This window comes from Anarhichas minor, unplaced genomic scaffold (assembly GCF_050575085.1).
Source record: "Anarhichas minor isolate MPS153535 unplaced genomic scaffold, ASM5057508v1 ptg000054l, whole genome shotgun sequence".
Classification (NCBI taxonomy): domain Eukaryota; kingdom Metazoa; phylum Chordata; class Actinopteri; order Perciformes; family Anarhichadidae; genus Anarhichas; species Anarhichas minor.
In genome coordinates, this window is record NW_027466500.1 from 4,536,198 (window position 1) to 4,560,690 (window position 24,493).

General features: G+C 41.2%; 1 protein-coding gene across 1 annotated transcript in view; it reads left to right on the forward strand.

Moving 5' to 3' along the window:
• Positions 1-13,000: 13,000 nt before the first annotated feature.
• hectd2 (HECT domain containing 2) overlaps positions 13,001-24,493 on the forward strand; it is a 40,561-nt gene continuing 29,068 nt past the window's right edge. Inside the window, exons 1-5 of the mRNA XM_076075806.1 lie at positions 13,001-14,219; positions 18,637-18,778; positions 23,203-23,341; positions 23,492-23,594; positions 23,810-23,899. Of these exons, the coding sequence (XP_075931921.1) occupies positions 14,136-14,219; positions 18,637-18,778; positions 23,203-23,341; positions 23,492-23,594; positions 23,810-23,899 (558 nt within the window). The 5' untranslated portion in view covers positions 13,001-14,135. The remainder of the gene's footprint in view (positions 14,220-18,636; positions 18,779-23,202; positions 23,342-23,491; positions 23,595-23,809; positions 23,900-24,493) is intronic.

The following is a 24,493-nucleotide window of genomic DNA, read 5'->3' on the forward strand; positions in this document are numbered from 1 at the left end:
ACACCTACAATTGTGGGAATGCATGCTCACACGCATGCATACTGTACACACCTTCACAGGCTCATGTCTACGCTTTCCACAAACACACACACACTCGTCCTTCCAGCTGTTGGTCTTGCCCTTGCAGTTGGTTTTTCATGTCAGTTATGTCGGCCACAGGTCCCCGTGGTTCTTAACAGGACTCGGTGACCCTCAACATTGTAAAACCCACTGGGGCTATGTGAAAGGTGAATGGAAGGCAAAAGTAGACAAATCTTGATCGATATAAGAAGTTACCAGCTCACCTTCTGAAACACTTAAACCACACTGACCCACCAGTGGGTTTCCATTGCACACTACACGAGAATGACTCAAACAATGAAATGCAACATATTACTGGGTCTCACGTCAAAAGTCAAAACAGAATTTGTGGTTCAAATTATGAGTACGGAATGACTCAAACTGCTTTGAATTTCCTTAAACTTCTGTCTGCTTTGTGTAAATCAAGTTCTACATTTCCCAGAATGCAATTCATCAACCTTCTGCGGGGGTCTGAACTTCTCTCTCTCTGCTGTGGTTTTGTTATGCATGTGCGTGGAGAGTAATAATGAACTTTATCAATACTGAAAGTAACAACAATAAAGCAATAGTGTTTCCATCTGTGAAGAAGTGAAAGAGAGAGTTCCTGTCTCTGTACTCAGAACACAACCTGCCCTCTGGTTCAGTGACGCTGCTGTCTGAAGGCAGATGAGTTCCACTTCTTCTTTGATTCATTACAGGTGCTCAAACTTAAATCAAACAAAAGGATTGGGTGAAAAACTGAAACGGACTCTTTGTATTGATGACGTGGCAACAACAACAACAGGGTCTGTCACCATTTCCTAACAAAGCACAGACAAACCAGACAAAAAAAAGGGCAACGAATTAAAAGATAAATGGAAGCACACACGATTACTCAGTCATCAGCCAAACTGTAGTTCAACATCAACACAACACAAATAACACAGCCATGAATAAATGCATTGATTAACTTAACTCAAGGGTGGTTCACAAGCTTTTTCCAGAGCTTTTAACCAGATCTCATGGTCTGACTCAATCAACTAATGAAGATTGTGAAAACTAGTAAGTAGACCTTGAGTTAAGATATATCTAATTTCACATCATCCATATTCTATCTGTTTTAAATTACATACAACAATACTTTTTATTTGTTTGTGTTGCTATAATAGAATCATGTATAAATGTTGAAGTAGCAGGTTAAAGCATTACTCTACAGTGGTAAATTCAAGCCATTCATTCAATATAATTAAATTATCAGAGCACAAAAAAGCAACCATAGAAAAGGACGCCACAGTAGTTATTTTTCTTTCATACAATTAGGAGGCGACAGAAGATAATGCAAATTTCTTCAATCAAGACCAATCTATTATTTCTAAATTAAAAAAACAATATGTGAACAAGAGTCATCTCTGAACAACCACAACCTCATCGATCCGTTCTGATAAAATAATACTTCAGACTGACTTCAGTCCAGTTTCTAAAGACATCCTTTCTCACATCACACTGGAGGCTGAAGCGGAGTCCTTCAGCTCTGGACTCCTGCCAGTCTGTCGGATAGAGAGAAACAATGCAGTGGTATCAGTGGCATTGAAGGCAAGCAGCAACTGGCACGAGATACGACTTTGTTTCATCCCTGCAGCTCAGGTGGACCGACAACAGCAGCAGTCACCGCTGAGCTTCAACCTTGGATCCAGCCATGTCCTTCTTTTATGAATATATTATCCTCAGTGTGATTCTACTGTAGGTGTAAAGCTGAATAACACATTTGTCAGTGAGATTTAAAGTTCATTCTTGACCTTGGATACACTCCTTAGTATCATCTGTAAGAGAGTGTTGACAAAGATGAAAATGTGCACACAGAATCATGAGTTATTTGTAAGAGTATTGATTTTATAACAAGTTCAGGAAGCAGATGTGTTAGCTTGCTAGCATTGGTGCTAGCATTGGAAGTACAAGAGAGTGCATGGCTTAACTAGCAAAGTTGATGCAAAGGCAAAGATCAAAGGCAAAGGTCCAAAGATCGTGAATGCAACCTAAACACTGGTGACTCTCAACCGGTAAGATCTGTCCTTGTAAGAGCCTCTAATCAATTTAAAATACATACTCATCAGTGTTTATTTTCCACACCAACCATTTAGGTAAACTACTAAGAGCAACCACAGACACATTCGGCTGAAAGTCACCAGTTAACACAGTAACTCGTTAAACTGAAACACCTGCTGCTCTGACGCGATCGTGACCATGCTGTTGGAATATTGATTCTGACGACTGAACATGCAAAAACCAGACATTTTGATGCTGTTCACAGTTTTAACTCAATGTTTAATGCTTGCTAACTTGTCTGGTTGGCTTGGGTGAGAACGCCACTTCAGCTGCCAACATGTACACGCATGTCTTTGATGACGTACACTGTAAAAGGGTCTATTGGTCAACAGTTCATATTTAAGGGCCACCAAAGTTGAGCTCAACTTCGCCATCCCGAGCAAATCCACTAATCACTGCAATCCCATTGGAATACTTAAAGTCGGCAACAAAATTCTGACGTGGCCTTAAACCAGTATGTTTCAATGCACCTGATTTTAAGCACATTTCTATTTGGCGCATTAGTAAACCTGAGTGGAATTGTCGGGAACTTGCCACACTCTGATATCAGAGGAAGTATGTGTCATGGTTGCAGCTTCATGACGCTACTCCACCCTGAGACCATCCCACCACTGGGTATCAACACTTGACACAGATATCAATGTGTCAAAGGTTGGGCCAAGAGCAGATGGCACGGGACGTCCCGTAGCCAGAGCGGAGCTGACACTGAGTCTGCTTAGAGAAACAGCAGCCAGCAGAATCCTGCTGAGAGAGCCTCCATGTGTGACACTGGGGCATCACGAGTGCATGTTCACACTGTGTTTGTTGGATCGAGTGCCCTTGTGTTGATTATTCAGTCCACAGACTACCCGACTCTAACTCAAACTTTTAGTGGCCTCATGGTAGCGGTAACAGGCGACAAAGCAGCGGCAGTGTGTATTCTCGGGCTGGGCGTGCTGATCCCTAAGTGGGAGTGTTACTTCTGCATTAGCACTTGTGACAGACAACTGATGTCACCAAAGGTCATAAATATTTATCTGCTTATATTTCAAGTAATTTCTATTGTGAATCAATATGAATGAATGATGAAATGAATAGAATATGATGACTGTATCCTACTGGTGGGATGAGGTATGAGCTATTTATAACATGAACATGTAAGTTATTTTCATAAGTGACATTACAGGAGATGGTGTGTGTGTGTGTGTGTGTGTAGGGGGGGTCTTGTACTTCTGTCTATTTAAGGACCAATTTGACTTTTAAAAAGATGAGGACATTTTTGGAAAGTGAAGACATCTTTAGGCGTGGTGTGAGGATTAACTTTGGACATTTGTGTTTGATGTATATGAGGTCATGTGTAACTCTGTGTGACAGTGCTGCAGTATGCAAATGATGAATGTGTGTTAGCGGCTCACATTTGATTATCTGATGTCGCAACACACCTGAGGTGAAGAGTAACTAAGTACATTCCTCATCTCTCAAGTACTGTACTTAAGAGTAATTGAAGGTGCTTTTAGTTGAGTTTTTTCTGGTGGAAATATTTACTCAATTGCATTTCTGACAGCTTTAGTTGGTTACATTAAACTGACATGACTTCATTTAGCCTATTCCAGTATGTGAGGGTTTTGCTGGACATACTAGGAGTGTGTTAGCGACGGTCATGACGACAAGCAGGGCAGTTGACTCAGCACATGGCTCACCGACGACAGCCATTTGTGGGAATGTCATGTTGGTGTACTGAGCCAGCTACTTGTAGCTGGCGGTCAGGATGCCAGAGGAGTGACTGCATGACTGCAGATGGCTGCAGGTCAGAGGTCCTTCAGATTTAACAGGGTGTGAGGGCTCAGGAGGCGGAGGATACAGTACATGAGAGAGCCTGCCGAGCGTGTGATGTTTGATACTGTTAAGTGCATGCGTGACTGATGGAGTGTGTGGAGCACATCTATGACAACTTGCTACAAACTGAAAGAAAAACCTAGAAACCCTTTACATGTACTCCCCAACTGTATAAGTTGTTGGTGTTTACTGTCTCAAAGGAGTCGCTCTCTGTCCTGTGTGTCCGAAATAATGAATGATGCAAAAGTGCTTCTCTATATTCTGCTCCAACCTAATGGGAGCAGCAGCAGCAGGATGATTTAAAGTTGAACGAGGCGCTCTCTCTCTCTCTTGGTGAGTTTGAATTGGGAAATAAGGACCTTGTGGCAGATTCAATAAGGAGCTGTCCTTGCAAAATGTAAATGAGTCTGGCCTGTGAACCTGCTGATTTGATACTGGGCCGATGCCTTCTAGAAGACCCCTGTGGAAGGATTTACTTTGTTTACCTTTTTACCCAACTTTTAATCAAGCATATTTGTTATTCTTCATGAATTTACTTTTGTTTTCATGTGACTTTTACCCACAGCTTTGATGATTTGTTTAGCCTGGTTTTCACAGGCAAAGAGATGCAAATGCTGCCTTTAAGTGTCTTGTTTCTTTTTGTTAGGTGTATCATTACGAGTAGTGACTTACTGTTTACAATACTCAGAAAGTCCTCATAATCTCTGTTAAATACAACTCAAATATTTCAACTAATATGTTTTCATGTAAGAGAAAGACTGTGACCAAAGTAGCCATGGACAGAAATAAAAACCATACATGTAATTCAGATATAAAAATGTATATGTAAGAGGCCAAAATATATTCACATCCCATCATCCGAGATGCTGACAAGAATGTGGTGTGTGTGTGTGTGTGTGTGTGTGTGTGTGTGTGTGTGTGTGTGTGTGTGTGTGTGTGTGTGTGTCACTGAGCCACACGTGCTTTTCTGGAATAGAAAGATGACATAATGCTCTGACTTGCAGCCTGATGATAAAGAAGTGTGTGTGTGTGTGTGTGTGTGTGCATGCGTGCATGTGTGCGTGCGTGCGTGTGAAAATAAAGATGTTGTGACTGAAAAAGGAGAGGGAGATGAGCGAAAGTGTGAAAGAAAGGCGTGTGTGTTCTCTATGTGAGGTCTACGGTGCCTTGTGCGTATGTGTGTGTTTGTGTGTGTGTCTGTGGGTGGGTGTGACTCTATTTTATGGCAGCAGGTGTGTGACAGCATGCAGTATATATGTGAAATATGCTGTTACTTCCACGCCCATGTAACTTTGTCCGAGCAGGCCATTGTGTGTGTGTGTGTGTGTGCACTTGTGTGTGATTGGGAATTTATATTATTGAAGATTTATACACTTTAGTCTTTTGTTGCACTTTGTGCTGCCTTTAAAACCCATTCGACTCAAAGATACACAAATACGAGTCTACCTCGTCGCTGAGCAGAGCTGTAACTTGCTGCTGCTGTTTGTCTCTCTACACTAAATGCATGGTCTTAAATATCCAACCTGTTTGAAACGGCAGCTAACATTCACTAACGGCTATACATTTTTCTATGTTTGTTTTATCATGATCACAGAATAATTAGTTTGTGCTCTTGTCTGTTGATCCAGCTTTTTTTTCTGACTGAAGCTGCAACCAAATGAGCGACAATAATATTCTATTAATTTGGAAGAATCATTGTAATATATCATTTTCAAATGGGCATCCAAAAAATTGGGTTTAAGTGGATTTAATTAAATGCCTGAAGCCAAAATACCAATATCCAAGAGGATTTAAAAGGGTGTGTGGATTTTCATTCATATGCTGACTAGCGAGTGTGTAATCTGTAGTACTCAATGACGTTGAGCGAGTGTGTATATGCTGTATCTTTTACAGTCCTCTCCACACATTGAGCTGTTTGCCTTGACATATGGCTGCTGCGTTATCAGGTTTCAGCGACAGAGATCTGTCTTTACATAATCGTCTATAACTGGATCACTTTACAAGATCTGAACATGTCAGTCGGACGTACAGTACCTGCACACGCGTCCCTCAGGATTCTGTGAATCATCGTCATCGTGAACATTCACAGCTAAAGAAATCCGTGACATCAACACTCGTGACTGCATCTTATCCCCAGACTGAAAGGAAAAATACCGATGGAAGAGTTGAATGATCTACATTCTCCTCTCATGAGGGAATACAACAAGTCAGACCGTTCACTCAAGTTAACTTTCAACTTGTCTTTTGTCTGGGCATGCAGATATAGTTGTTTCTGTCACATTTCTGCCTCCCAACAGAATGGAGCTGAGTAGAATTTAGCTTGTGGCACTCGCAGCTTTGAAAAATGACAATAAAAAGAAGCAGTGTAAATTCAGCAAATGTGTAATTTCAGAATCAGTGTATTGGTTCAGGACCCTCGTCAGACACCTCACGGCAAACTGTGTTCAAGTGTGAGATTTCACTGTCACGATTTTTACATATTATGTTAAATTTGTGCTCGCCTTAAATATAATCCCATTAATTTATGGTAGTGGCCGCATTTAGTATTGCAACTTCCGGCAGAATCATAAAAGCATTTATCTCAGAAGCAATTATTTAAAAAGAGCAACTTTAAAACAGCAAATACTTTTTTTCTGGGATTCACAGATACTTTAATCTATGGGCCCAAAAACGCGGGAGCGTGCGAACACTTTTCCGGTATTTACGTCCAGTGAGCAACGCTCATAGGAACAAAACGCAGTGGCAGAGAAACGTTGAGTTACAGTTCTCCGTGATACACCAATGTTGCTGCGCCAGCTACAAGGGAATAATTTGAATAGCGACACCAGTTTAGCAGTTTACATTTCATCCAAAATAAGGAGGTGTTGACTTACAGTTTATTTGGCCACGATGGAGCTTTGTAATGAGTTAAGACAAGAGCTGTAAAGATCACTTGTTCATGAGCTTTGTTCCATGATATTTAATTCAATCAGATTTTATTTCTACCTTTTAGACGTGTTTTTAGTCAGAGGTTATTTAATCCACTGTTGGTTAATAACGGCACTTACACTTTAAACCATTAACACCCAAACACATCAGAATGTGAGACATGGTGAAGAGACATGGCTGCAGTCACTCAGTGCATGCTGACATTGTACAAGTAAAGTACAGGGCAAGACATCATGAACAGTATACATATCACGCTATAAATACTCCTTCAACATACTGTAAAAAGTCATGTAGTTTTATGATCACCAGCATGTGTTTTGCTCCCATGAGCAACTTCAGAAATCCACAATGATGACATCTCAATGTACAGGACCAGTAAAACGTAATAGAAGGTCAAGCTTTAACTGAATCAACAATTTAGAAATGTGTGGCTTTGAGCAGGTACAAAATGTGTTTATGCATTTCTTAGATAGAAGAAATAGAGGGACAAAAGTATTTCAGCAACAATTCTGCAACCTTTTAAAACTTGTACAGCTCTTTTGGGGTCAAGCTCTGCTCGTCTCCTTCCTTTCCGTTTCTGATCTGGACCTTTGCTGTATTTTGGATGCTGCAGTTTGAAATGAGTCACGTCGGTCACAGTTTGGCGTCTCCTTAAAGCTCATGGTGATTAGCTGAATCAAATGTTTGATGTCAAAAGTTGAATTAATTAGATAAAGAATACTTGTATGAATAGTATGTGATTCCAAACACAGCCAGGTTTAATTGTCAGAAGGATGTATGGAAGTGTGTTCACCTAGAACTTCAGCTCACTGCAGTTCAAAGTAAAGCGATATAGTTAAAAGTGTAACATTTACTGATTTTAGTTTTTGGGGCAAAGAGAATATGTTATCAAGACTTTTGTTTGTGATAATGGTAAAGATAAGGAGTCTAGAGTGCAATATTCTGCTGATCTCTTTGTGGGGGACTTATAAGGACACCACCTACAGTACAGACTCTTAGTCTCATTATTTTCTCATTCATTGTACCAATGAATACAAATCACACCTAATATTAGTCTGAATCAAACATGGGTCGGTGTTTAAAGCACAGTCTCACAGATGGCCCAGCAGGTGCATCACACACACACACATACACACACACACTGGACTCCAACATTAGAGCAGTTTGATGTGTGTGATTAATTAGATCATATTTCTACAGCAGCAGGAGGCTGTAAATAGGTGGTAATGTGAGGCAGTAAATGTCTGAGGGACAGACAGGGACGCTAACAAGAACACGCACACACACACACACACACACACACATTCTGTTCTACTGTACTCTGGAGGATCCTAGTTGACACGCTAACCTTAACCCTAATATCCTAAATTCTTATTTCTAAAAGCGGGAATGTGCAGTCTGTCCCCATAAAGAAGGCAAGTCCCCACAATGTCACTGTGTAAACAGATTTATGTCCACACAAGTCATGAAACCATACCTTCATGGACACATATTCACGTTTTCATGACATTTGGGGACATTACATTGAATTAAATCAATTTCCTGGAGTGTTACCCAAACCAGAACTGATACCTTTACCTAAAACTTGCTTTATTCTTACCTAACCTCCGAACAAAGTCTTCACCCTTTAATTGAATGCTTTACTTGAGTGGGACGTGCATTTTGTCCCCATAAGGAAGGCGAGTCCCCACAATGTCACTGTGTAAACAGATTTAAGTTCTAAAAACATGCCCACACAAAAACACACACTCACAAACAGACAAACACATGACAAATGAATCCAGACAAACATAAACATATCTATTGAAAACCTTTATCTGAAATAAAAAATACACAAGGCTCATAACGCTCACCAAGTTTGACTTCTGTCAAACAAACAGCAGCAGGTGAGCTACACTGACAAACGCACACAATTAAATGTTTGGTTACAATCTTAAAATGGACTTTACCCAAACAGGGAGCACTGGAGACTGAACTTTTGAATACTTTACAATAAACAACCTTGAAACTTTTAAACAGTTATATCTGACAGCCATAAATGTTTTCAACTTGAGGTCCCTGAAGCGAAATCTTATCAAATTGGGGTGCTAATGTGTATTAATTCCGGGGTCCTTGAAACTAAAATGGTTTAAACCCACTGAGAGAAACTGAGAATAGTCTCATTGACAAACAGTCATATTGCAGCTTGTAATTACAACTGTATGGTAATTACTGTGATAACTGAAAAGAATGGAGACCGTGTGTATCATGGGTAAACGGCGGCCTCTTGTGGTGAGAGAAGACATGACAAGTGATTTGTATTAAAGTTTGATTACTTAGACAAATAAAGACTCTTCACCCTCATTCAAATCCGACAAGAAGAACAGAAAAAAGGACATTCACACATTATTCTTTGTTTCCTTTGTTAATGGTTTCCCACACATGTCCTGCCTTGCATTATTCCAGCAGCCTTTCTCCTGTTGCTTTACATTTACTTGCTTGTTGTGTGTTGCATGTTAGTTTTTTTCTTTTCATACATACATTTTGTAAATATTTTTTCCTTGTTTTCCTCTTTTCCGCTCTTCATTCCTTCAGTGCTGCTCAGACGCTTGTGTACTGAAACATTCTGAACGGATACAGAAACACACCCTCAAGTGCAGGAAATGTGTGCACCATTCACCCTCCTCCTCTTCTCTCTCTCTCTCTCTCTCTCTCTCTCTCTCTCTCTCTCTCTCTCTCCCTCTCATACACACACACACACACACACACACACACACACACATGCATGCATGCATGTGCACACACTCTCTGTCTCTGGCTCTCAGTTGAACTGAAGTAACCTCTCTCCCTCTCCACTCTGGTTCTGGAGGAAAGGCGTGTGTGTATTGCTGCCAAGTGGTCTGAAAAGAAGATTCTGCTTCTCTCTCCCAGATGTTCTGCTCTCTCTCTCCCTCTCTCTCCCTCGCTCTCTCCCCCTCTCTCTCCCTCTCTCTCTCCCACAGTTTGAGGCGTTGCTATGAATCAAACCAAATATTCCTCCTGACTACTGATGCCTCTCCCTCTGTGTTCACACATCAGTGCAAACGGACAGTGATCACAGTGGATGGACAGACCACACAAATGTAAATGTGTAAATGTGTTACTCAATTTGCTCATGTTCTATTCAGCTTTTATCCTCTTCTAAATCTGACACACAGTATGTGTTTCATTCACTTGCTCGTGTTTCTCGCACAGACGATCTCCCTGCATGCATCTGTACTCGACACATTTTCAAAATCACAAATTTGTTATGGTAAAAAAAAGTATTCAAATAAAGTGACTGACGGTCTCACATGAAGTTAACAACAAGAGGCCGCTCAGCTCATTTCCCTTTTATTAGGTGGTTTGTAGGTCAAAAGAGGTTTCGACAGCTTTGTTAAGTTAAATGTAACCTAAATTACTTTTCTTTCACTTTTTATATAAATTTAGGCCAGTTTTAATCTTGACATCTAGACTTCTTACTGGCGTCAGAAGAGATTAAACAAAATGTTATTCCTAATAGTAATTAATTACGTCTGTTATTATTAATATTTTTTTTCTGTGCAGCAGACACTGAAGATTTCTCGTGCCCTTTCCACAGAGGACCACAATGGAAATATAGCTATCGTCTTTATTGTGTTTTCATCCTTATTACTTGTGACTTTGTCAAATAAATGTGTTTTTTTTTAATCTCCAGGGAAGAGACAGAGGTTCAGTGTCCGTCCTGATTACATCTTTAACTTTTCTTGTTCGGGACCTTCTTTAGGATCTGGGTGGAAAATCCGGAGGCAGGGTTCTGTTTTTCTTTTCGGCAATTTTCTCCAGGAGTGCCCAGACTTTAAAAAAGTTGTGTAGGTCAGCAGCTTTGTTGCTTGTGTGGGTTAAAAATACTGCAGAGTTTCCTCTTTGCCAACTGGTCCTATAGTCGTCCCAACTACTGTTCAGTTCAGCCTAAGAACACTCACTGTCACAGACATGAGGAGGAAATGGCATCAAATGTATTCTGACAGTCAGTGGACGTTATCTATCTGCACTCTCCCCTTTTCAGTCGTGGACAATTCAAGACATTTGAAGATGTCATCTTGAGCTTTGCAAAAACACTGATCAACATTTTCCACCAACAACTAAACGCTTAAAGGAGAAAAGAAAAGACAGATTAATTGCCAATGAAAATAATCGTAAGTTGCAGCCTTATTTCTGTCCTTAATAAAAAAGTACTGAGCACTAATCATAAATGACTGAGGAGCACCTTACTACACAGTAATGCTGCGCTCCATACAAATTCAGACCTTGAACATTTCTGATTTCCTACAAGAAGAAGTACAATGTAATGCCACTCAAAGTCAGAGTTCCTACTTGTAAACTGATGTCAAAATACACAATCTCTGAAAGTAATCCTCTCTGCAGAAAAAGTGTTCGGGTGACATGTTCAAAAAAGCCCCCAAAAAATGTGGAGGCTGTTCCGGTGAGAGTTCAATTGCGTGTACACAAAGAAACTCACGCTCAGCCGTGCTTTGTGTTTGTGTTTGCTGTCGTGCACCTGGAACACTTGGAGGTCGGAAGTTGGAAATTTCAACCGGAGTAATTCCGACCTCCGTGTTGTCTGGAACGTAGCAGAAGGCTCGGGGTTTGGAAATTGATTAATTGTTTGAGGAACATTTTGTCTGAGAAGGAGATCTTTTGTCTTCTGAGGGAAACAGTTGTGTCCCTAAAATCGGACAGAGCTACAATTTGCTTTCCTTCATGGAGGTCAGAGGTCAACCCCAATATTGTGCCCCTGGAGGGTTTGTGGAGAATGAATGCCTTGCTCAGGGGCAAGAAAGTTAACCAGCAGCCTTCCAGTCTCTGTTGGAAAGTTGCTGAAATGTCCTCAGTTGGAATACATCAAGTACACACTGTACATGTGTCAAAGCCGAAAATCAAATAAGCAATTCTTCGGTTGGCCTCTCGGCCACTTAGTCATTAATTCACTCGTTCATTCATTCACCTATTTATTTATTCACCTCCTGACTCATGCATTGGTTCCCCGGCTCTTGTGAGGCATCCTGGACGTGTTTGCAGAAGAAGCCCACAGCCCATAAATCCATGAGTCAGCCGCGGCCCATCTGCTCTTACATAAGACGCCCATACAGTGCCTGGTGCCGTGATCCTCCGGGATTAAACGATGAACACGCAGGTTTGAATCCCAGCTCTCTTTTCATGTATAAGGAATATCCAAATATCCGAACTGTAAAACATCAACACGATAAGCGCGTTCACTACAGACGCTGTTCAGAATTGAGGTGCTGTATATTAAACGACGTGCCAAAACTCCCAGCAGGCTCTGTGTTTCCACATCAGGTGCACAGGACCACAGAGGGGCTGGACTGAGAGTTTGAGGCCCAGACGCCATAAAAAGTGAAGCAAAACACATCTGCTGTTACAGTAACACGCCACACGGACCGACTTCTGCAGAACAGTCTGAGCTGCAAAAACAAACAGAGCTCAACCTGACGGCTCGACTGGACCAATTTTAGAAAAAGCTGATGCTTACAATTTTTTTCTAAAAAGAATAAATGAGAGTTTGTTTTGCTACAAAAAAAGCAGCTTTCTCCCTCAGCGACAATCGTCACAAAAGCAAAAAGTCACTTTTGACAAAGACACGACAGATGTTGCTTGTTGTTTGTGCTCCTGGTTGTACAAAAAAGCCATTCTAGTTCATCAAGGTAAGTTGCTGAGGCCTTTCTAACGTTTTGAATCCTTGTATTAAACAAGGCGGAGAGGATAAACTTTCTATTGGCCTTAAAATAAAACTGAACAACAAAAAAGGAAAGCTGTCATTACAAGAATATCAGATCTAAATCTGTCCTCAAGGCTTTTCTAGGGCCCGCAGAAACACTGAAGCTGATTTTATGAAACCAGACGAGAGAGTTCAGATGATCTCAACTTTACCGAGAAACCACACACACACACACACACACACACATACACACACACACACACACACACACACACACACACACACACACACACACACACACACACACATCTGCGACATCAGGGGCCCTTCAGTTTCTTAATGTTCAGTGAGAGTTGGCCTGCAGCCCGGATCCTGTTGCTCACTAATTATGGACAGAAGTTAAATTGTAGCGGTGACGCAGAGTCTGCAGGGCCACAGTCAAGACAGAATGAATCACAGCTCATCACTTCCTCACACAACTGTCAAAATAAAAGTCTGACTCAGGAAGGTGGCATAACATCATGGAGCAAGCAGCAAAGTAAGATAGATTCCTCTCAACCTTTTATTATATTTTTCTGCATGGGCAGAGATAGAAGCCTACATTCAGATTTTCATTGAATCATTTTGAAGTGAAATATTTTACAGAAAAAGTCCTTCTTTTGATTGACCACATTTTATTTTATTTATTTTTTATAATTCCTGACACTGGATCTATTTTTTTCTTGGCAGAATGGGCTTTCATCCTTTAGAAATTTGTATTCTTGCATTTATTATCATTTTTTTTTGTTTCTTCAGTGCAGTTGAGTTTTAACAGGTTTGGTTAACATTTTTTTCCCTTTATTTTGACTTTCTTTCTTTTATAAATCTCCCTCTTTTATTGTGAATCCAAAGCTCCCATTTCCCGTTATTTACCCTCCTCTCTCCTCTCTCTCGCTCTCTCCCCTCTCTCTCTCTCTCTCTCTCTCTCTCTCTCTCTCTCTCTCTCTCTCTCTCTCTCTCTCTCTCTCTCTCTCTCTCTCTGTGTGTGTGTGTGTTGCGTTGCCGTCTCCAGGCTCTGCTCTCCAGGCGCCTCCTCCTCCTCCAAACATGGCGCCGGCCCGCAGCGTTGCAGCTTCCCCGACAGACGACGCAGAGAGGGACAGAAGGAGGAGAAGAAGAAGCGGGTAGCAGCTCATCCTGAACGTGTTTTACAAACTCTTTTGAAACGAACAAAACTCCACGCTCTTTAAGGTTTCCTCCGGAGACTTTACGTGCAGCTTTTGGAGACGTTTACGCGTCAGACTGTGCGCGTAACAGAGAGCCCACCTGTCCGACGAAGGTAGACTTCACTCCGTTTGTTCAAGGATGTGAATCTCTCTGATTTATATGAAATAACGGGGCAGACTGAGCAGACAGACGGGTAGCTCGGGGTCAGACTGGCTCTGGTAAGAACATGTGCGGCCCTGTGAGGAGCAGAAACACAGAGGCTGTAGAGGACTGAGTCTTTCCAGGGGGAAAAAACAACAACTTTTTTCCTCTCTTCCACACCGAGAGGATGGATGGAGATCATTTTGCGCTGTCAGGAGTTGAGAGGGAAAGAGAGAGGCTTCCACCAATTTACAACAGCTCCGCTCCTGCTGTAAGAAAACTGCATTTCTCCTTATTTATTTCAAACAAAAACAAAAAAAGATTTTCACCTGAATTGCTCTCTCTGTTGGGCAAAAAATGTTTTTTCTGTGTGTTTAAAACGTAGTATACTTCACAGTGGGGAAAGAACAGTAACTTGGCATCCAATGTGGAACTTCTTATTTATTCTTTATTTCAAATTAGGAATAACAATAAGAATGTGAATCCAAATATTGTTAAAAATTGCAGAAATGGTGCAAAAGGCAACGTATTGATCCTTTAACAAATAATTGATAAAAAAAACACAATTAAACTACAAAAACATTTTTATTTTTAGTAAACACTAAGGAAAGCACCATAATATGATTGGTGAATAATTATTAGCCTTGTGTGATGCAGCAGCATAATGTCCGAATGAATGATGCTAAACTTTTACATCACTCATTTTCTTTAATTAGGGAGTTGGGCTCAACAGCCCTACACGGTCATATCTATGTGCATTTTATTACAAATTTATAATCAAATGTAAGTCCCTCACTCGATCCCAAATCATTCTATAATAACATATCGGCCATTGAACTGATTCTGCTGGTAATCTTTTGAATTGTTAACTTTAACATGCAGTGGACATAAAGTGACAGCAAATTGAAGAAAAACTGTAGTTTTCTCTCGGTGGAAAAAGTGATGCAGCTGTCTTACATAATGACTCCTGACATATCCAGCTCTCCAGCAGTGCTTTTTAAATGCATAGCAGGGGGCTGACTATTGGGCTGTTTATCGGTGCGTTTTACGTTTGGCTCTCGGTGTCACTTCGGAGCAGACTGGCGGGGTTACAGGCTGGCTGGTTGATGTCATCTCCATAGTGTCAGGGAGCAGGAATGTGCAGATCAGACGGTTTTGACCAATAAACAGTCTGTCATTGCTAAGACCGACTCTGGTTGTGTCTGGAAATGCAATAAAGTGTCTGCCTGTGCTGCCTCTGCAGCTCGTTTTTCTGGGACTTCAGTCAGACTGATTGTCTGATTCCTCCTCAGGAGTCTTCTGGCCCCGTGAGCTGGTCTGAAGAGATTAGGGCTCAAAGGTTGGATCAAAAAAGGTCCAACATTGTATGGCAGACCAATAAAAATAGAAGAATTTAAGTTTTCACCTGAACAGATATTAAACCAGAGCTGCTGTTTCAAGAGGCTTTCAGGGATTAAAAAAAATCTCATTAACTCAATTTTCTTAAACAACATTTTCTCCAGACTTCCAATATTTTGACTTCAGTCTGATTATTTTGCTCAGTCTGGTTCTGTGACTACTCGTGGTATTATTCTCTGTCTTTTACACAGAGAGAGCCAAAGGGACCAGTGCTGGCCGAAATCTGTCACAACCCAGTTGCCAGACTCATCCCAGACTTGTGATAAACGGTTGCCCAGAATCAGCTCAAGTCTACGTAGATCAATTCTACGAGTCGTCTCAGGCCTGACCGCTGCTGACTAGGGCCGATCTGTCAACCTAAATCAACTAATGTCTGCAGACCCAAACCAAATCTAATCAAATCTGGCAGCCACGGAGGAGCCAGAGTCGGCTCAAATCTGGTCCCCTAACACACGTATTTAACCGACTGCTGGTCTCAGTAAATACCTGGTCGTCATGTTTACGTAGACCTGCTCATCAGCTGCAGTTCTGTCTGTCTCTAATGACAGATAGTGAAATCACAAAAAAACAACTGCTGCTAAAACTGTTAGAAGTTGTCAGATGTGTTTATTTAATCGAGGAAAACTGTGAGAAATGTTTGTCCACAGCCGATTCTTCCTCAATGAAAACCAAAGCGTGACTGATTTGGATGTAGTGTCTCTGCTCCACGTTTCCCAGAGATCGCCTGTCAATCAGCCGTCTGTGGTGTTGATGATGAAAGAGTTAGGAGAGAGAAGCGTGTGAAGTGTGGCTGTTCTGTGGCTTCACCGAGAAAGAAGTGTTACTATGCACACGTCCCTCATAGGTGCAAGGATTTAGCAAACAGCCCTGAGCGCAGGCAGCCCTGTGAGGCTGTATTTTGGCAGAGAGGGACTTAAAGCAAAATGCTGAACATCAGCATGCTAACATGCTCACAATGACACTCGCTCATGTAACAAAGTATTGGACAGTTTGATCTGATGTTGGCGCTATGAAAAGACAATTCATCCTGAGGGTAACATTGATATCTGTAACTAATCTCATGGCAGCTCATCATCCAATGCTTTTCACTTAAACCATGAAATGTCAACCTCATGGTGTAGTGTTTGCAAGAAGGTGGTGGACCGACCAACCTGCCATCTATAGAGTTGGTGCAATGAGTCATTTCACATTTAAATGAAAGAAATAAGAAGCATCTTGTAAATGTAGGTCATAATAAAGGGACCACTGGAGATCCACTAAGTTCTGTGTTGATTTCACAGATGTTCTTTTCAATCATTTCCGTAGATCTGTTTCATGAAACCTGCACATGTTCATGCCTTCACTATTGCATCTCATTAGTGCTCTGCAGACAGATGGAGCTTCTGTTCAAAGACACAGGACGCATATGTGTCTGTGTAGTGTAGCTTATGTCTCTTTGTATGTTATGTCACAACTCTGAAAACACAACCTGTTACTGTCTGAGGTTGTTTCTTCGAAGACAAGCCTTCCTTTGTTTTCTCTCTCTCTGTGTTGCTGTGCACAAGAGAGAAAATAATACCATGTCATGGAAACAATAGAAAGTATGTGCTTGGTCCTACTTAAAGACCAAAACGTCCTCATTGATACCCATTAAAACCACCATGTTCGATCCCACGGCCATCACAGTATAACATCATACATTCTTTTATCTCAGGCTTTCAATCTAGAGCCCTGGCCTCTAAATGATAGTTTTTACTATTTTCAACCATATTGAGCTATTTATTTTTTTCATGTTTGACCTTTGAGGCAGATAGTGCTATGTCTGTGTGTGTGTGTGTGTGTGTGTGTGTGTGTGTGTGTGTGTGTGTTGTTGCCATATCACTGATTTTATTCAGATTCTTCCTTGAGGTATTGTTTCTTTGGAAACTGATTCATTTTGAACGGCAGATTAACCGTCTTCCTGCTCCTTCTGTTCTGCAGCCTATGAACACATCACTGCTGGAGTCTATGTGTGTGTGTCTGTGTGTGTGTGTGTGTGTGTGTGTGTGTGTGTGTATGTGTATGTGTGTGTCTTTGCTGCTGTCAGGAGCGGCTGCTGTGCATCTGTTGATCTCTCCACCTCCTCATCCTCCACCTCTCATCACTCCTCCTTTTCTCTTCCTGCTGTATGCGCTCTGTTCTCCATTGTTTTTACTTCCCCTCCTTCGTGTTCTCTTCTCCTTCAGTCCTTCATGTTTTTTCTCTGTCTCCCCCCTTTTTATTCCTCATCTTTATTTTTCCCTGCCTTATACATCAGTTTCCTTTCTTTTCCCTCTCTTAATCCTCCCTCCCTGCTCTCCTCCCTTCCTTCATCTCATTCTCTTTCTTCCCCGCCCTTTTTTTCTTGTCTTTTTTTTCTTTCACTCTCATATCTCCCTTTCTATGCCTCACCTTACCTCATTCCCTCTTTTCCGTTTGTGGTATAATTTCCATTTTCTCCTCCTTCCTGTAAATCCCTCCTTCCTCTCCTCTTCACGTCCTCCTCTGCTTGATTAATCTCAGGGAACATTCAGTAAATGTTACGTTAGAAAGATCGGTTCAGTTATTATTATATTGTCATTGTCTGTTAATGCAGCTGAAAGTCTGGATTGATTTAAGGAGTTCCCATTCTGGTGAGAAACCTCAATATCTGAGGAATACAGAGAGTTGCTTTAGTGAATGTATTAGTAATGGTAGCTAGAGCAAAACAATTTTACAAGTTTGCATTGGTGTTCATACTTTCATTTCATGCCTCATTTATTGTTATTAATAAAATGCAAAATGTTGCGCTTTCTGAGAATTTCTAGAATTATCAATACTATCAATATACTGTACGTGGATATCTTGGCAGATTAGTAAAAATAGATTGCAGTGCAGTAAATTGCAGCACATTTACATTTTAAATTGTGTTTTTTTGTATATTTGATTTAATTTTTCATCATTCAAGTGTAATACAATAGTGGTACTATTGTCATCTTTGACATTGAAGGTAACATTTTTAAGATGTACAATTATATTCCAACCACTTCAAAGTACATTTTAATTTAAACAACTCTTTGACAAACTACATTTAGGGATCCATGCCAAAAGGTTTGTCCTTGTCACCTATGTGTGTAAAATATGTAATTGTATTTTATATATATATGAAACGTTTTTATACAGTTGAAAGTTTTGCTTTCTTGACATATTTAGTGTTCCTGTCCCTCAGAATGTCTTCCACATAATATACAATTCCTCAGCCGAAATTCTTCTTCACCGCTCCCCGTGGTGATGATGTTATCTTCCTGCGACAGGGTTTTGGGCGAGGAGCTAAGCAGCCGTTTCCGTCTTTGGGCACCTTTATCTCCACACTGAGCCAGAGGAGGGACGCAGGGGGACGGAGCTTTTCCGGCGGCATGACGGGCACCCTGACCGGCACCCAGTGGCTCAGACATGGTGAGCTCACAACTATTCTATTCCATCAAACAGAGCAGTTCATTCTTTTTTGTTTTTCAAAATGAATTTCAGCTCATTTTTATTTTTCTCATCCCTTCTGGTTACTAGAAGCATGTTTGTTGTTCTTGTTACAAGAGGACCTCGTTTATCAAAAATCAACCCACAAAATGTCTTATTCTAACGTTCAGCTGTTGCTGGCTGTTCAAATGAAACATTGAACATTTCCTGAAACACTATGACTAATGTAAAAACACACACAAAATAATCACATTGGCAAATGTTGTGCTTGTTCAAGGAAATATGAGACTAGACGAGAGGTTTAATCCTTCTCCTTCTCTCATATTTGGAACTTGCCTGAACCAATATTGTGTGTATTGGTGTGGCTTTGGCTGTCACGGGAAGACATGAGAGGAAACAAGTGCCCCTCAGTTCATAGTTTTATATTTCACAAAACCAGATTTAAGACAAAAAAAAACTAACATTCTAAAGGCAAATGTAAAAAGTGTCAGAATCATTTTTACTGGTTTCATTTGCATCTAATGGACAGACTTCTTTCTCTCTGTAGCTCTTGGTCTTGTTGATCTCACCTGTGCTCTGATGAAGGCTTCATGCTGCAACACAGAAGTAGCTTTTTCTGTCCATTAGCTGCAAATGAAACCACTAATATGATTCATTTATGGTGACTTTTGTAAATGTTTTGATTACCACTGGCAGTGCCGCTTTTATCATTAGTAATCTGTTAGAAAAAAGAAGCACGGATACACTGTATAGCCCCTTTCCCACTGGACAAAAAAAAAAACACCAACTAACATCTGGCTTTTATCTTCAGCGGGAAAGGTTACAATCGGCATTCATTCCCGGGACAAATGACTCTGCGGAAGTCACGGGTATTTATCGGCTCCAGCTCCGGTCGGCACTGATGGAAACATGACACCCCGGTGGACACACCAATTTCCGTCCCTTTTCCAGCTGTTTCTTTGTCATTTCAGCGACAAATTCCACCCGTCTCTGTCCGAGCAGTGCTCAAACATTGATCCACATTAGTCTGCACCGAGTTTGAAAGGAGAGTAAAAAAGTAACAAAAATGAAAAAGACATGTTCACCGGCCTCCATGCTGCTTTCTACTGTTTGGTAGTATTTTCTGGTGTGTTAGTGACGTCGAACGTGATACACCAGAAAGAAAAGAGATACAGAAAAGCGAACTCATCTACTGGCAGTGGGAAAGGAGTCATCGTCTAATTTTAGTATGTTTTTCGGCATTTGAAAGTGTGCATTTGCAATTTCTCATACCCAATGCACTTTTTCCTCAAGTTGTGCAACAAGCTATTTCTGTACTTTCTCATTTGCATCCATATAAGTTAATTTCAAAGCAAACGTTAATCAGTAAAGCAGCTCAACATCACCAAACTGCAGTTTGAATGTCAGTGTGGTGTGTTCACTGTGCTCTCTGTCTCGTCTAGGAGGTAATGATGTGTTACTTCCTCTATTTACAGTACGCTTGATGTATGGGCTCAAACTGTTTATGTTGAGCTGCTAGCGACGACATCAGCGCAGCGACTCGTGTCTCCAAAATGGAAGGTTTTCAGAAAAAAAAGAGGAGAAGAAGAAAAGCTGTCCGTGTTCTCCAGTTGGTGACGGTGCATTTAAAGAGTCTCTCAGTGCGCAGACAATGACAGGATCACACTTCTAGTTAGAAAGTAAAGAAAGGTACAGGCGTATTTATGGGGCGATTCAGGTTTCAACTGAAAATAAGATTCTTTTTTTTAGATTTTCTGCCATTTCAACATCATGGAATTTTCAAAGTCTCTGCTGAAAGGTGTTCGGGTTATCTCCCTGCTCAGGATGTTTCACTGAAAAGGAAATTTGGAAAATCAAAAATATCTGTCATGAAACTGTCACTGCTACAGAGAAAGAAGATGGGGGGGGGGGGGGGGGGGGGGGGGGGGGAGGAACATGTCATGAGGTTGTATTTTCTTTATTTGTCGTCAGTGTTTTAATATAAAAGTGCACGTTGCTTCCTGTTAGAAAGGCGAGGTTATTTCTGACTGCCGTGAGAACGCAGACCCAGCGGAGTGCTCACCAGCCCGCTTTGTCACCACGGCTACTGATGCCAGAATAATTATGCAAACCTCCGCCCCAAATGAAAACCATATGAAAGTAAAAACACTCAACACACACACACACACACACACACACACACACACACACACAAGATAGTGTAGCATTCCTCGGGCCTGTTACAGCCATCCGGCCTGCTGGATAATCACCACAATTTGCTATTTCATCTGTAAAGTATTACTGGAGGTTTGTAATTCCTTTTAATATTGTCAAATTTGGTTTTGTGCGCTGAGGCTGAGCAGAGCAGAGATCCGTCTTGAGTTTCATTTCAAGATCACAAAACACGGACACCTTTTCTAGAAACGCTGGCATCGAAGTCCAGCTTGTTAGGGTGAAATATTAAAACACTTACCATGCTCCTGGTTTGGTTGTCCTGCAAACATCCCCAACTTCCTCAATGCTCAGAGAAAAATAATTTGACATTTGAGGTTTGTAGAATGACGGAGATGTGATCGCAAAGCGAGCCGACCACCTCTGTCTGGTCTGGCTGATACAGTTGCATTCAGGTCCACATAAGTTCTGACTCTTTTTTCCTGGAGGATTTCTAAAGGTTAGAACGAAAACGCTTTGCATGCATTTACAGCCTGGCATCCAGATAATGTATCCAGATACAGTTCACATTTTCATGCACGGTGTAAGTAAATGGGTAAAATTGAAGTGGACATGTAACCCCAATCAAATAAGGACCACTCCTTTAGTGAGTGTTTGAGCTTCACTGTGAGTTGTTCCTTAATTAACTGGATTTCTTATAATGAACTTGTTGCATTTTAAAAGAAAAAGTCCTGATTTGGTTTTTCATCATCCTGGATGGACGTACGTGGTTATCAGGCAATCTTCAGTCTGATGTTTGTGGACTGCTTCATTCATTAAGCATCAGCTGGAATAATAATTAATAGGACAGTACTTGATGGCAAACACTTGAGGGAGATAACAGGGTTGTCCTCTCATCCCTTGTCAGAAGACATCAAAGGCTTTGTTGAAGTAAACTTTAATGAAAGACAGAGGAGAGCAGAGGGAGGAGGACGTCCTCAGAGGTCTTCAAGGTGACTATTCCAAATAAAAGGGTGCCATGACGACCGGTACTCGTTGCTGTCAGGACTAAATTTGGTGACGCACCAGCTGAAAAAGCAGAGGTAATTATGAAGCAGTGATGGAGGAGGAGAGAGGACAAGGGTGCAAAGATGGGAGGAGGGGAGTTAAGAGCATTTTCGTCTCCTTGTTCCTGCTCTCATTAGCTCTATTTGTCTCTCTTTGTGTCCTCTTAGAGTCATGGCCCGACGATGGCAACGCCACTTTTCCTTTTAGAGCAATTTCCATGGCCATATAGCAATAGGATTGTTAAAAACATAATATATTAAATAAATACATATCAATCGGGGACTAAGGATCGGGGAAATGTATTTTTAAGATGTTTTGTGGGGTGACTTGCTCAGAAACCTACATATAATGGTTGGATAGCTCACCAGCGCTATAGAAAAAGCTAGCTAGCTAGAATCTGTGTTAAAGCTTTTCAAAACTCAATTCTTGCGGTTCCATCCTTGATCCTTTTATCACAACATGCCACGAAATAATACAAAAATCGATTGAACCTCTCTGACCTTTCCTCTGGCAACACTATCAAACCAATGCTTGTACTTGTACACAAAATAAATTCTGAATTTACAGGATAGATTCACATGAAATTTCCATTTATGCTCCCTAAAGGATGAACTCCTTTGATTCTAATGACCCCATGGTCTTTTCTCTAGCGCCACCCTCAGTCTGAAACACCTCCACTGTTCACACAAAAAGAAACATCAGGGTTCCTGTGATGTAACACCTGCTCTCATTGTCATGCATCCATCTGTCTGCCTCTGTACCTGTGTCCCTTTTATCTGCTTGTGCAATCTGTCCATGCACCCACAATGCACCTGGACAGGCCTGCTGGTGACTATTGTTACTGTGGAGACGGAGACAAAAGGGGGCTAATTATAAACAGAATGAATAGATGGTCAGGAGTGCGAGGAAGCAACATCATCAATGACATCGCTGTCTCAGCCTGAATATCTTTCGCTGTCTGTCCTTCTGTCTCGATTTGTCCTGCTATATATAACTTCCCAGATGTTTTTATTATAATTATTTATTTAAAGAAGTATAATCAATACAAACATCAGGTTTCGTACAGGTAACGACTGCTTTTGTGTGAATCTATCAGGGTCATAACTTTAATTGTTAAGACTTATTTTTGTCCTCCAGAGCTGGAATGAACATGTCACCCCTGCTGCATTGGATTAATAAATGGTTTATTGCCTGTTTTTCTCACCCAGGGAGAGATCTGCCTCCGATCTGCAGCGATGTTCGTCAAAAGCAGCGGCTCTCCATTGACACTCTTCCCCCCGAGGTCAAAGCTCCGTTCCCCTCCGACCCCATCATCCCCCTGCGTACCAAGACCACCAAGGAGTTTCAGTGAGTTTTTAGTCCCTGGACTGGGACCCAAAACATTAAGACGGCTCTCCCCATTAAACTAAACCACCTTACCTACAATTACTAAGTTCATTTGGAGCCGGGTCTGGTTTGTCTTTTTTAAGCATTGTGTGTATGTGTTTGTGTTGCCAGGGAGGACATGGAGCGTGCCGTCCAATCAGGTGACTGGAGGGAGGTCCGAGAGTTTTACCTGACCACCTTCGACTCCTTCATAGAAATTAACGCTGCCTTCAAGGTAGAACACACACAGACACACACACACACAGTCTGGCTCTCAGCAGAATGCCTGTTGTGAGAAAACAGTTTTAGATGCTGTTAAAATTTCACCAGACGCCTGGACCGTTTTACTATGGGAAAGCATTTTCTTTTCTCTGTTGTTTTCCTGCTTTTTCCTCATGCTCTCTCCTTCTTTCATCATTTTTGTGTCCTCCCTCCTCCGTCCTTTCCCAGCGAGAGGCGAACGGATCCTTCAACACCATAGACGACTCGGGAGTCAACGCCAAGTTTGTCAACGCTGTTTACGACGCACTGCTCAGCACAGTAAGCACGAGAGAAAAAGACCCCCGTCTGCAAACGCATACGAGCTCATCATCAAACTGCTTCTAGATCGATTCACCTTTTATGACGTCACTATTAATGATTCAGAAAACCCTTTTATTAGTCGTTAGCCAGCAAACTACATGACCATAAAACACTGAACGAGGAGCAAGTATAAACTGAAATAAGGCAAAGGTACTAGACTGTGTACATCATTATTTAAAAGTGAAAGAACTACAACTATATGTTGCTGTTACAGTTTAGGATTACGGGTAGTTTAGTACTTCTCCATGACATTGCAAATAAAACTTGTTTCTTCAAACAAGGTTGATATCATATTGCTTCTACAGGAGCATGTACCATCGTCTCACGATCTCATAGCTCGTGGTGAATCATCCTCGATTCAGATCATGAAGAGGAATTTCACTTGTGGAACCTCACAGTTGAGCTCTATGGCACATTTCAGATTGGAGATTTGAACCGCCACCACCAACAAGGACTGCAAACGGATAATGTCTTTCTTCTTAATGACATCAAAGTGTGTAACAGAGTCTATAGCATCTGTTTAAGTTTAGATACGTTCAATAAAACTTAACA